The sequence below is a fragment of the Thermobia domestica genome, chromosome 2, assembly GCF_964235325.1.
Source record: "Thermobia domestica chromosome 2, izTheDome1.hap1.1, whole genome shotgun sequence".
In the NCBI taxonomy this organism is placed as follows: Eukaryota; Metazoa; Arthropoda; class Insecta; order Zygentoma; family Lepismatidae; genus Thermobia; species Thermobia domestica.
In genome coordinates this window covers 177364477-177377666 of record NC_137455.1, presented here as the reverse complement: position 1 = coordinate 177377666, position 13190 = coordinate 177364477, and the positions used below count along the sequence as shown (strand labels likewise).

Below are 13190 nucleotides of genomic sequence, written 5' to 3'. Positions count from 1 at the left end.
ATCTTGGCTAGAAGATCGAAACGTCACGTGTAAAAGTGTTTTTATATTAAATAAGTGCAGTCTTGTTCAGCAGTGTGTTTATTTTTCTGATTTTATTCGCAAGACGTTGACTATGATTGTGTGTCAGTTTAATATGTTGAAGCTGCATTTTTCTGGCAATCTTACTCTCTAGGAACATAAATTTGAATACTTTGATATCTTTAGCATCAGTGAGTGTTATACTTTCAATACATCATAATAATTCTGCTTTTATAATGCTTTTACTAAGAACTACTTTGTTTCGTCCTCGAACTCGTACCCACCTACATCGTAGAATCCACATTTGAGCATGCAACACCACCGAAAAACTCAATTTCTGCAAAGATGAGGTACAAATAGGATGACACTCCAAGTTAAAAGGACTCCAAGGCTTGTTTTCTTACTTCAGAAAGGCACTAACAGTTTCTAATACTGAGATGGACGCGGCCATCTGCATTTACTTTTTACCTTTCACGTGATTAGTTACAGCTTACAGTTCCACGTTACTCAAAAGACGCTCCAATAAATCTGAAAACAGGAAATTTGTAACATGGTACTCCCCGAATCCATGATGAAAAATTATCTAACAACCACGATGGATTGAACTCGTCTTGGAATACCTGGAAACTCCTACCTGCACAAGAACATTGGACACAACGAAACCAATTTCACAACTACAATAAGTTTTCAGTTTTGATCCTGTCTCTGCAACTTGAACAACCACGCTAAGCCAGTAGAAAGCTGTTACTACGCACTCCATCCCATCCACGCTTCTCGGAAACCACTCTATACAACAATATGCTGTCGTGAATAAAAGCCTGTTGCTAACGACTCTATACGATATTTCTTCTGCCACGCACGCCGCCTCGATCCACTGCATCAAATCAACTTGCGTTTGCTACGTCCTTTTCTTTTTAGGACACAGCTAGATTTTGTGTTTAGTACAGGCATTTAAACGTTAAGTGTCTACGATAAGAAATAAAACTTATGAACTAAAACACGGGAACAATGAAACACGATCGCGCTCTTAATACACGCTAATAAAGCGTACAGGGTTTACATTCACTCTCAGGATGCTATTTATTCATTTGAAATTTCTTGTAATAATGTAGTTCACACATTTGGGTATTTACAAAATTCAATTTTCCAGCAACGAATACTATCGCGAAACTCAATTCCCACGCCAGAAAGGGAGCAAAGAACAGCTTATTCTTGAGAAAAAGAAAATTCTGTCCTGGAACATTATTTACATAGATGAAAGAAGTTACTCATTGCAAATTTGTAGTTTCGCGATTCTCAAAGGCGCTTTATGGCTATTAACAGACGAAAGTTCATTGCTTAGCATTTATCTTCACATTAATGATGAAGATTCTATCTACTTTTTTTTTCTTTCTTTTCTTGGAGTAAAGGTATGAAGATGCCAACATTAAAACCGGAATTGCATTTCATGAAACTTTGCTACTTCCACAATGTAGTGGAAATTAGTATTACTTTAGATAATTTGAATCGCAAATTCTAGCTGTCTCCTTTTCTTTCATTTCACTGTAAATTTCTAAATACAGAAATCCAGTTTTTGTTACATATTTTTGGGAAGTAGTGTTGGCAGGGTGTTCCTGTAATGGCGCAAACTGCAAATTCAGAACAACTTTGTGCTCCTCTGAAATGCTGCATTCTACATACAAAATATTTTTACACGTCTTGTTTGAAAGAATTTTTGTCTTATAATACTTTGAACATTTCGTATTGGCATTTTAAATGTTTAGAATCTCATTCTTACCAAATCGAAATTTCCCGTCTCTTAGCAGAATTTCCAGACTTTTCCCAATCTTAAATTCCCTGACTTTTCCCAGTTCTATAGATTTGTCGCGATTCTGTGGAGGTTATCTTTCTTTGACCCTGAACAATTTCCATCTGGATGCAGAAACCCGATAAACAAAATTACTAACAAAATAAAATAAAATAATTCCAATATAGACAATGGTACACATCAGGCTTGAATTCATTCAAATTAGTGCTTTGATTGATCACTAATTGACCCACGTGCTTGACTGTTTTTGCAATGTATGCTTAACAATTTTTATTTATGTATTTAAACATAATGTCTTACGCGGTTTTCGCTATAAACGAAACTAAATTCTTGGTTATGTCTTTTACGACACAGGACACAACCCGTGCGACTTACAATGCTATGTCAAAAGGAAAATCTTACAAGGCTTGAAGATCAAAGAGAAGTTCACACATGACTGATCAAAAGCAAGTTTACTAATCACACCATAATTAATCACTTAGCATAAAGACATTTTTTTTAAGTAAAATACTTACACTATTGTCTGAATGTGCTTCGTATTTTTCAGAGAGCTCTTTTGCTTTTTCTCCTGTGAAACTGTACATGAGTCTTAGATCTGCGAATTCTAATGTGTGGCCAAGAACTTCAATTTTTCTATCTTCAAGGAACTTCTGTAATTGGCTGTCATTCAACAACTGAAACAAAACGATTCTTAAATAGCTTATCTACGTAGTATATTGTATCTCACTAGCTATTTCAAAGTATTTCATGTCATATATTAATGAAAGGAGGCAACAACCGATTTAAACTTAATTTTTACACACCACAATCCTTTGTAGGTCCGAATTCAATAACTTACAAAAAAATTAAAAAGTGATTTGACTGGACCGAGACTCGAACCCGGGATCTATGGCACACCGTGCCGATTCGTTAACCACTACGCAACCCAGCCCGTCACTAGTGGTCTGAGTGGAGAGCACCGACTGCAGGAGTGAAGAGTATTTGGCTGTTCTGGGAAGCAGACTGGGTGGCGTAGTGGTTAATGCATCGCCACGGTAAGTTATTTTATGTTATGTTTCGAATTAATACTATCAAATAGCAAATAATTATGTTTTCCGCGAAGATTATTAAAAACATATTTCGAAACCCTCTGTTAATTTAATTGACGCCAGCATGCATTTTATTGATTATATCATCACATCCATCTTCGTAAGATACATATACTTCCTTAAGTTTTGATTTTTTCAGTGAATTGGTTAACAGTATACACTGATCAGCCAAAACATTATAACCATTCGGTACTTTTTGAACGAAGTCGTTGGGCTGACGTAAGTCACGGGGTCAAGCAAAACTGCTCCCAGACGGTGACAGGTATCTCCCTCGATAAGTCAGTCAGTGTAATGCCTGAGTGTAAATAGGGAAGGAGACGATATGTCAGACTGATAAGGGCCGAACTGTGATGACCAGACGTCTGGGAACGAGCATCTCAAAAACAGCGAGGCGTCTGTCAACTTAAAGATGTCAGACGTTGTAGACTGATGAGGCTGATATAACAGAATAGGGCGCAAACTGTGGCACAATTAACAATAGATTTTAACAGTGGAAAAAGCATGAATATGTCTGAACACAGTTCACCGTACTGTTAGATATAGGCCTCCGCAGCTGACGTGCCACACATGTAACAGCGTTAACAGCACGACATCGATAATTACTGGAATGGACACGTGTCCATTGTCATTGGACCGCAGAGCAATGGCATAACATTGCGTAGTCCGATGAATCACGACACTGCCTTCATCATATTGATGGCTGCGTCAGAATCCGTCGTCTCCTAGGTGAACAGCTACTCGAAACGTGCATGATCGATGGGACAGGCCGGTGATGTCTTCATTATGATCTGGGAAATCTTCACATAATCATCCATGGCTCAGGTAGTGCATGTGGAGGCATTATGACGGCTCTAGCTAGCGGCCGGTCATTGACGATCACATACATTCGTTTATGTCGACTGTATTTCCAGCTGGGACAAGGAATTATATTTTCAGCTGGGAATGACGTCTTTCAGCAGAACAAAGTTCTGGTCAGACAAGTCCAAAGTAGCGCTGCAGTGGTCCCAGGAGCACAGTGGTGAATTTCAATTGCTGCAGTGGCCCCTAAACTCACCTGACGTTAGCCCAATTGAACGCTTTTGGGATGTCATTGAGCGTCAGATTCATGCTCATCTCCCTTCGCGGAATTTAGAATAAAGAGACGTGTGTGCAAATATGATGCGCTATGTCTCCAGTCATTTACCTAGATGTTATTGCTTCCATGTCAAACTGCATTACTGCTGTCCTGCAAACCTAAAGTGAACATACCAGCTATTAGGTAAGTGGCCATACTGTACTAATTGGTCAGTGTAGCTTGTAGTGCAATTACGTAGCCGTTGCAGTTGAAATAATCACGAATTTGCGGTCGTGAAGGTCTGTTCATATCCACACAGAGGAAAGCAGAAATTTTGAGATCTCATCAGCAATTAAAGCTGTAATTGTTATCAAGTTTCTACGTATGCAATTTAAGTTATTCAAACGACATTAATGACAATAAAATTTTCAGTTTAAATTTATGATATACGTTTTTTCCTTCATTTTAAATTATTTATATATTACATTATATTACAAACACGCATGAAAGAAGACACATTAATTTACACATGAAACGAAAAAGAACAACAAAAAGAGAGAAGGGAAAATTAACAGTTCTAAAGAATTACACCTCCTATACATATACATGCACTAGTTACTACATCTGAAAACAAGTTGCATTGCTATCTTCCTGACTGACATAAACATTCTATTTATTTTTAATAAAGTAACAAATATTTATGCGGAAAACTAATTAGCAAAGAGAGTCAACGAACACTGCTATAAACGTACACTCATGGGCAAAATTATTGTCGCATGTCTATAAATATGTTGTTGTAGGAATATAATTTGCTAACGAATTCGCCCGATATTTCTTATAATGTTAGTATGTGTATAATCGCCAAAAACAAGTGTGTGGCAAATTTCGTGTCAAAAGAGCAGTAAAGAAGAAAAATAGAATGAAAATAAAACTTTCTTGTCCATTTAGCAACATTTTGTTTTACTCATTCTAATTTTTGTATTTATAATTCTTTTGCTATGAAATTTACCACAAATATACATTTCCCGACTATACACATAGTATCAGTATTAAAAGTACCCTGCAAAATCACTGACGTATTATATTGTTACAAGAAGACAGTTATAGATATGCGACAATCATTTTGGACATAAGTGTACATGTTTATTGAGAGCCTAATAAATAGCATTATTAAAAGTTTCTAGGTTAAACACAGCTACTTACGGAATAGAGAGAGAGAGAGCAAGAAAATATACACAAGACTAACTTTTTTTTTTTAATTCTACTTTATTTATGGAGCAGAATTAAATCACTAGAAGCAGTAAGGACATAACATACATATACAAACATTTGAAAGCTATTCAAGAGGTGCAACTGTACATGAAAAAAGAAAGGTGCGTTGAGGAGAACAAGGAAAGAAAGGAAAGGAAGAGTTTTCATCTGAGAATGAATACCTTGATTTCTTGGGTCACTGACTTGAATGCACCTTTCAATCTAGCTCCAAGTATCTTATGGTCAGGTTCAGCCCTAAGACTTACACCATATTTCTGTTTGTCTGTAGTTACCGTCAATGTCCGGACATTTAACTCTTCCAAGACATAGGGTTCCACGCCTTTTATGTCTTGCAAACATTCCTCGTCATTATGGATCACAACCACTTCTGGCAATGGATACTATCCAAAGAAAGAACAAAGATCACGATCATGTCATCGAAACATTTTGAAATATCATACACAAATAAGCGAGGATTATTTTAATTAATTATTAAAATTTCATTATTTACTAACTGCAAACCTCACTTTTCTTCGCAGCATGAAGTATTTTATAATTGCTGATATTAAATTTTAATGATAAAAATAATTTCAAACCAGAATCAACTTTTGTACTTGCAAATAAATTAATATTTTTATTTTATTTTATTTATTTTTTTAAGTTCTACTAGTTAGTTTTATTGAATATCATGTGAAGGTCTACCGGTATTATATTGATATCACTGAGTTAAATACTTGTTTTGCCATTGATTAATCATATTCAACTCCCAATATCATTTATTTTTTTAGTTTCTTTTCAATAATGAAAATCTTTGTATCACTTTATATTGTATGAAAAGCCAAACTGAAGGCAACTGCTTACGTTCGCAGCTCATTTAACACATTTTTTTTTCTACCTAGTCTTGTCATAAATACTGTCCAAACTTTTGAGGGTGACTGTACTTCCGCTCGTACAAGTGAGCGAGGTCAAGAGTGGTATCGTGAAGCGTGAGTCACTGCTGGATAAGCTGAAGAAGTGTAAAGGTGTCAGTTTTAAGTGTTGAAGATGGAATGGGGCGAGTATGAAAATCGTGTGGCCAAGGATAGCGTTGCACAAGGTAGGCAAATCACCAGGCGAGATTTTCAAAACCCTCCAGAAAGATCGTCCGCGGCAAGAAAGACTACGCTGTGAAAGCAGTGGCGGTGCATGTCCGACGAAATCCAGTTAGGAAACAAGATCTTTTGAGTTTAACGTTCTACGGTTATGCCGGCTAGGCTAAAGGAGACGGTGATAAGAAATGAATGAAACAGTGGAATGAAGAAAGTGAAAGGAAACGGGAGAACCCCGAGGAAATCCACGCACAAAGTATTTGTTCACCACAAAGTTCACTTGGATCGAACCAGGGACTTCATGCACCAGAGGTGAACGCTCTACCACTGAGCCACCACGGCCCCGCCTGTTAGAAAACAGTTATGGCTCGTGTGCTGAAGATATCGAAAATGTATATCTCGCACGTTTAGCAGTGACCTGGGACTTCATGCTTAGAAACAACGCAAAGGACATCTGACAAATGAACTCAAGCGCCAGAGGCTCCTAAAAGCAAAGTGCTTACTTAAAAGTTACACAGCAAATGGGCACTGTTGAATTCTTTTTACTGATGAAAAGATTTTCAGTGCTGAGGAGACTTTCAATGCCCAAAATGACATAATTTTGCCACAGCTTCTGAAGAAGCTGAAAAGACTCCATGGATCCAGAGCGGTCAGCATAGCATCCTGCCTCAGTCATGGTGTGGTGGGGTGTGAGCTAAGAGGACACAACGGACATCCATTTCTGTGAAATGGGACTCAAAACGTCAGCCAAAGCGTACCAAGAGACAGTGCTTGAAGAGACTAGTTAAGAATCTCACTAACACCTTCTCTCATGGACAGAACTGGAGCTTCCAGCAGGACTCAGCCCAGCATATAAGGCACAGACAATCCAGCAGTAACTGGAGGCAAATGTTCCGGACTTCATTTCCACTTCAGATTGATCTTCTGCAAGTCCGGACCTAAAGTATTTGGACTATAAATGGTGGTTTAAGCTTCAGGCGATGGCTTGCACGAAGAGAGATACCAATATTTTTTTTGAAAGTTTAAAGAGGTCTCTTCGGAAGGCAGCTGCAGATTTTCCAGTTGATGTGATGTGTGATGGAATTGATGAGAGGCCACACAGCTTAAGGACTGTCTTCATGCTAATGGCCATTTTGAACAATTATTTGTAATTTTGGTTCATAATGAATTCATGTAACTCACGTTATTAGGATATTAAAGTATCTCTAACCATTTTGTGTCAATGTACTTAAAGCTTGGGAACAGTATTTACGGTAGGACTAGGTAGACTTCCACTCAGTTCTTTGGCGATTTCATATTATTTCTGGATATTTCTATTTATCTTTAATATAAAATCAATTGTACTCCAACTTCGTTAATTTGGATCACATATTGCTACTACTAGTTTCTAACACAAGTCAGTACGAAAATATTTTCACACTTAGACTAAAATCACATCATTGTTCTGAATCAATGATGATTAGTTTTATATTGTGAAACTCTTGTATAAAATCGATGTCACTAAGCAAATATTCCACTTACCTTAATTGGCAATGTTTTTCTGTCTCGTATTACTCTGCCAAGTTCTATAACAGTCTGCAATCTGCTAACAGCTCTCTCAATATTTTCATCTATTAACGACTTCCTATTAACAAGATAACAGAGATAACAGAGTAGCTACATTTTATTTTAGTCAATAATGAATATTATACACTATACAAACAAAAACTTGCCTCGTGAGAATAAATGTAGTGCACATACTATTTAATTGCATGTTCATGTAACGAACACAATAAAATGAAAGGTTAGGAAATATACTATATAAAAACTCCGGATTTTAAACATCAATATGATATATATATATACACCTCAGAAGTTAGAATTTTTGTACTGTCTTTTCCAAATATCTAAATAATTCGAATTACTTAATAAATTTAAAGTTACTAAAATTATACTAACACAGGAAAAATTAAACACTAAAAGCAAAACAACACATTCTTACCTGGGTTCAGGTAACATGAGATAATGCACACTTCCCGAGTTTTCTGTATTTTTGTCTCCATCAACAAGGTTCTTCAAATTCTGATACATAAGCTCAGTCAAAAAAGGTGTGAAAGGGGCCATTAGTCTCACCATAGAGAAAAGAACACTGAACAAGGTTTCCAGCGCAAAACGACAGTCCTCGACACCACCCTCACCCTATGACAGAAAAAAAAGAATTAGAATTACATTTTCTCTCTAAATGTCTCATTCACATTTAATATTAAATGTTAATTTAGTGTTACTGGTTTTAAATTTCCTTTAAAAATTTATTTTCTTGAATTTATTATTATCTACTAGAAATTTGCCTTAGGAATGATTTTTTTCTTTGAATTTATGTATAACAGAACTGCAAGAATTCATTATGAAGGAGGAGAAAAATTTTAAATGATTGTACGAAAGTACATGGTGTGTGACAGGTTCTTTATCGCCGTTCAACCTTACTGTACGATAATGAACACATAACAGTAATAATTTTGACACTGGAAAAATAATGTGACCACTATGTTTTTAATCAATAACAACTTCAAGTCCCTTTCAGAATCTGTATTATTCTATACAAATGCCACAAAATATGTAAATCGAGCTCTTTGAACAGTGAAAATGATTAGCACGTATCGTTCTGAATTTGTTTGAGGTCGAAGCACATTAGCTGCAATCCCATGATAACTTGTAGGTTCCAATCTCATGTAACGTCCATGAAAAGGAAAGACAATAAATCAAAAGCAATAAAATTATTATTTTGTTAATCTACGGTTATTATGGAAAATAATTTTGGTCACAAGGAAAACGTTAATGTCAATCTCATAAAACTAGTAACACAAAGATAAATTTGAAGAAATAAATAAATAAATAAAATTAAAAAAAAACTAGTTGCACTTGTAAGCTGCAAGTTTTAGTTCCTTTCTATTTACACTTTTCACTTCGTTATCTAAAACTATGGATACTTCCAGAGTTGATTATCTTACACGACAATAAGCACTAAGAAATCTAGAAGTGGAAATACTGAGGACTCTTTGCTCTACAGCAGTGGTCGCCAAACTTATGAAGCTTCTGAGCTACCGTACTGTTCAGCTACTGTGAGCTACCAACAAAAAGAACTATCAACCTTTAAAAAAAAAAAAAAAAAAAAAAAAAAAAAAAAAAAAAAAAAAAAAACTTTACATTAAGATGGTTTAGTTCAGTTGAGGAATCAAGGTTAGCCAACCGAGCGTTAATTGGCAAATATATGCAGATGTTCAATTTACAAAGAAATAACGACATATCCTTACATTTCCGCTGCTCCACAATAAGGAGTCAGCAGTCAAAATTGTATTCACAGATTTGAATATCAATGATTACCTTTAGTTCATACATCCATCCTTAAGTTTATTGGATTTCACATCTAAGTTTCTGGTATATTGTTTTAAAACGTCTTTTTTCTTTTAAGAAAACAGTCTATTAAGACGCGTAAAATTATATGTCTAGAGCCCGGGATATAGAAAATGTGGATTTCCCTTATGAAAATTGTTTATGCAATGACAAAATTTCGTGAAATGATCTAGTATGATAATTGATTCATGCTTTTTTATACCTGTTAACTAAGTATTAAACATCAAACTAACTGTAACACAATGATATGAACCCTAATTTCCTACTAGCAAGCAACATTCTTTCTCTAATTTTGTTTTACGTAAGTTGGTAAGAAAGAATCGAAATTAATCTATATCTTTTAGATATACCTGAAGGAAAAATAGATTAAGTTTTATAAATAGGTCAAATAGATTAAGATTTTTTTTTTGTTTTTACAGTGCTTTATAAGAAAATACACAGTATTCTTACCTTGAGTCTTTTCCTATTCATTCTGACATACCAATTAGTAAGATTGTCGATGAATTTGACTAATCGAGGAACAACTGTATATAGCCTATATGCAGCCATTTCCTGCTTGACAAACAACAATAGCGACTGCATGTAAGACAAGATCCACTTGTCCATTTTGTTCGTTGATACTTTGCTCCTGGTTTCATTGTATTTGAACACCACATTTTCTTCCTGTTAAAATGGAAGTAAGTTACAGTGAAGTAGCAGCATTATATCAGTTGCTTATGTTAAATAACGAATTTCTAACATTACTTACGTACTCACTATATGGGTAAAGAACCCCAAGATTTATCCAGTAGAACAGAAACCCGCTACTGGATCTTATTCTGTACCAAATCAATCCAGTCAGTGTTTTCCGGTAAATTACAGACTTATACAGGTATCTTACAACTGCTATTCATTGCAAGTACTAAGAGCACACGCTTAAATCTCTGCAATTTCACCAATAAAGGCCATGTTATCCTTTTTATATTTAGACCAGCTTATACCTTCACCTTTCTTATGGTCTATCCGAAAGGCTTTTTTCCACAGGCTTTCAACGAAAACATATACAGTGAAACTTTAGAAGAACAGACACCTATGGGACGTGTTTATTTGTCCGTAAATGAGAGGTATACGTTACAGATTGCACAAATTTAAATTACTCATAGCTCATATAATAATTGTATGCATTATACAATAAATACATTGCTTATATAATTACTAAAATATACACTACTACCGAAATACCATACTCAGTTTTCGATTTGTTGGGTGTTTATTTATTTTTGAAATTGCAAAAGAAGAAGCAAGCTCCAAGGAAAAGAGGAGTGAAGTGAGGAAGTTCCGCATATCCACGACTGTTTTTACTTACTGAAGTTTATTTTTAGGATTCCCACCAGAAAGCAAGTTATTGTAGACAGAGGAAAGAAGTTCAGTTTGCAGTTCCGTGAGGTGGCTCGCCAGATCATTAACTTATATCAAAAATGCTTTGTTGGAAAGGGATTTTTTACCTACTGTACTATGTCGCAGATGTATCTTTGAACTTCAAAAAGTACCTTCGCTGCTAAATATATATGAACGGACAATATATCCGTTATGAAGAAGTTACTAAAGCATCGTGGGGAGAAGACTGTTCGTGTCCGTACAAACGAGAGTTCTGCCCGTATTATGGAAGTGTCCATTATGTACCATACCCATATTTTCCATGGTGACATACACAGTAGTCGACAGAAGAAAACTGCATGCTTTAACCAGATATTGTTTCGTCGCAAACTCTACAAAAGAGATAACTGAGCTAAACATTGTGCTGTTTGAAAATAAACTCAAAGAATAACATAGTACTCGCAATTTTAATCTCACGTTTAATCTTGGCCGTAATCACTCGTAGCTTTACAGGGCGTTGTAACAGTTTATAGATTATTTGCTTTAATTTGTTTTGTTCATTAATCTTTACGGCAAGCACTCTTCTCTCCCCCGATATCTTTCCAGCGGTCGGTGGAGACGGGGACTGCTTGTATGGTTTATGATGACCTTTTGTGGGCGCTGGAAGCCACGAAACCAAAGTTTGGAGCACGTGAAACAAAAAGAGAGAAAGATAATATATAGTCTTATTTACGATAAACCCACAAAGGTCGGTCATAGCTTATACAACCTAGACGCTCATGTTTTATTGAATACTTTTATTCCATAATCACATTTTACAACACAATCCCAAAAGGCAAACTACCCTATCCCATAATCCTTTAAAAAGTGTAGGGAATATTTCTTCTTCTTCTTCTTTTTAGTTTAACGTTCCACGCTATGTCCCTTAGGCTAACGGAGACAGATTATTAAGGAAACTGATTGATTATATCAGTTCCCTGATCGAAAATCGACTCGGGAGCACATGCACCGAAGGCACGCGCGCTACCCACTAGACCAGCAGAGAATACTTTCACATTCCTCGAGTGAAAGCGTATTTGAATTCTCTTCTGGATGAAAAATAAACACACTGCTGAACAAAACTGCACTTATTTAATATAAAAACACATTTACACGTGACGTTTCGATCTTCTAGCCAAGATCCTCATCAGACGTACACTCTGGATGAAACTCGAGAAAAAAAATTTACGTGTTAACCAATAAACATTCATTTAGAACACAAACGCAATCATCACAAAATCTGATTTAAAAGTCACACTTACAAGATATCGCGCAACTCGGAACTATTAACCCTAAGTTCATTTATCAGTCATTGACACCGTCATTTCTGCCTTGAATAAAAATTAACAAATTTAATACAACCTGCACAATGTACGACAGAAAGTTGCTGAATTTTCAATTGTGCTACGTTGTTCTAATATTGGTAATTTCCACACATCTATTGATATCCACAATGTCTTCATTACTACAAGAATGGTGAACTATTCCTACATTCAATAATTATATAATTTATGACCTCCATTATTAAGCACAAACAGATTAAGATACTTATAACTTCAACTTTAAAAAATCGCTGGATATAATGTAGCAGTGAGACTCTCCATTCTCCTATCCCACCTCGTTCGCCCAGTGATAAATATAACACTGGCACCCGTAGCTAAAATTGCCACTGCTATCCTGGTCAGGTAATAGCAGATTAAAAGAAAGATATTGTACTCAATGTTCATAACTTGATAAGGCAATTTAAAATATTACCAAGTAAAAGAAGAACAGAATATTTCTTCTTATGGAGACGTATAAGTTGATTTTGTACTGTGCGAACAGTTTATCGAAGTAAAACAAGCATAATGCAACGGATTTTTAACTGTTCCTGCCAAAGTTTCATTAACCTCTTCGGTCCTAGCGTCCCCTACTGGGAATATGAAATAGCCACGTTTTAAAGAAGTCTAGTGAGTAATGATTGGAGTTAGCAAGATTGACTTCCATCTCTATATATTGTTGACATATGTCAGTATGTAATGTGATGTATTTTTCGCACCACAAGTTTCTATTTTGCTTCTCAAGTGTGTTGGAAATATGTCGCAGTCAAAAAGAATGTA

General features: G+C 35.7%; 1 protein-coding gene across 1 annotated transcript in view; it reads right to left on the bottom strand.

Moving 5' to 3' along the window:
- IleRS (Isoleucyl-tRNA synthetase) overlaps window positions 1-13190 on the bottom strand; it is a 78309-nt gene that overhangs the window by 14715 nt on the left and 50404 nt on the right. Inside the window, exons 14-18 of the mRNA XM_081747965.1 lie at window positions 10147-10359; window positions 8288-8484; window positions 7828-7930; window positions 5401-5619; window positions 2341-2499 (exon numbers count right to left, since the gene is read on the bottom strand). Coding sequence (XP_081604091.1) covers window positions 2341-2499; window positions 5401-5619; window positions 7828-7930; window positions 8288-8484; window positions 10147-10359 — 891 coding nt within the window. The remainder of the gene's footprint in view (window positions 1-2340; window positions 2500-5400; window positions 5620-7827; window positions 7931-8287; window positions 8485-10146; window positions 10360-13190) is intronic.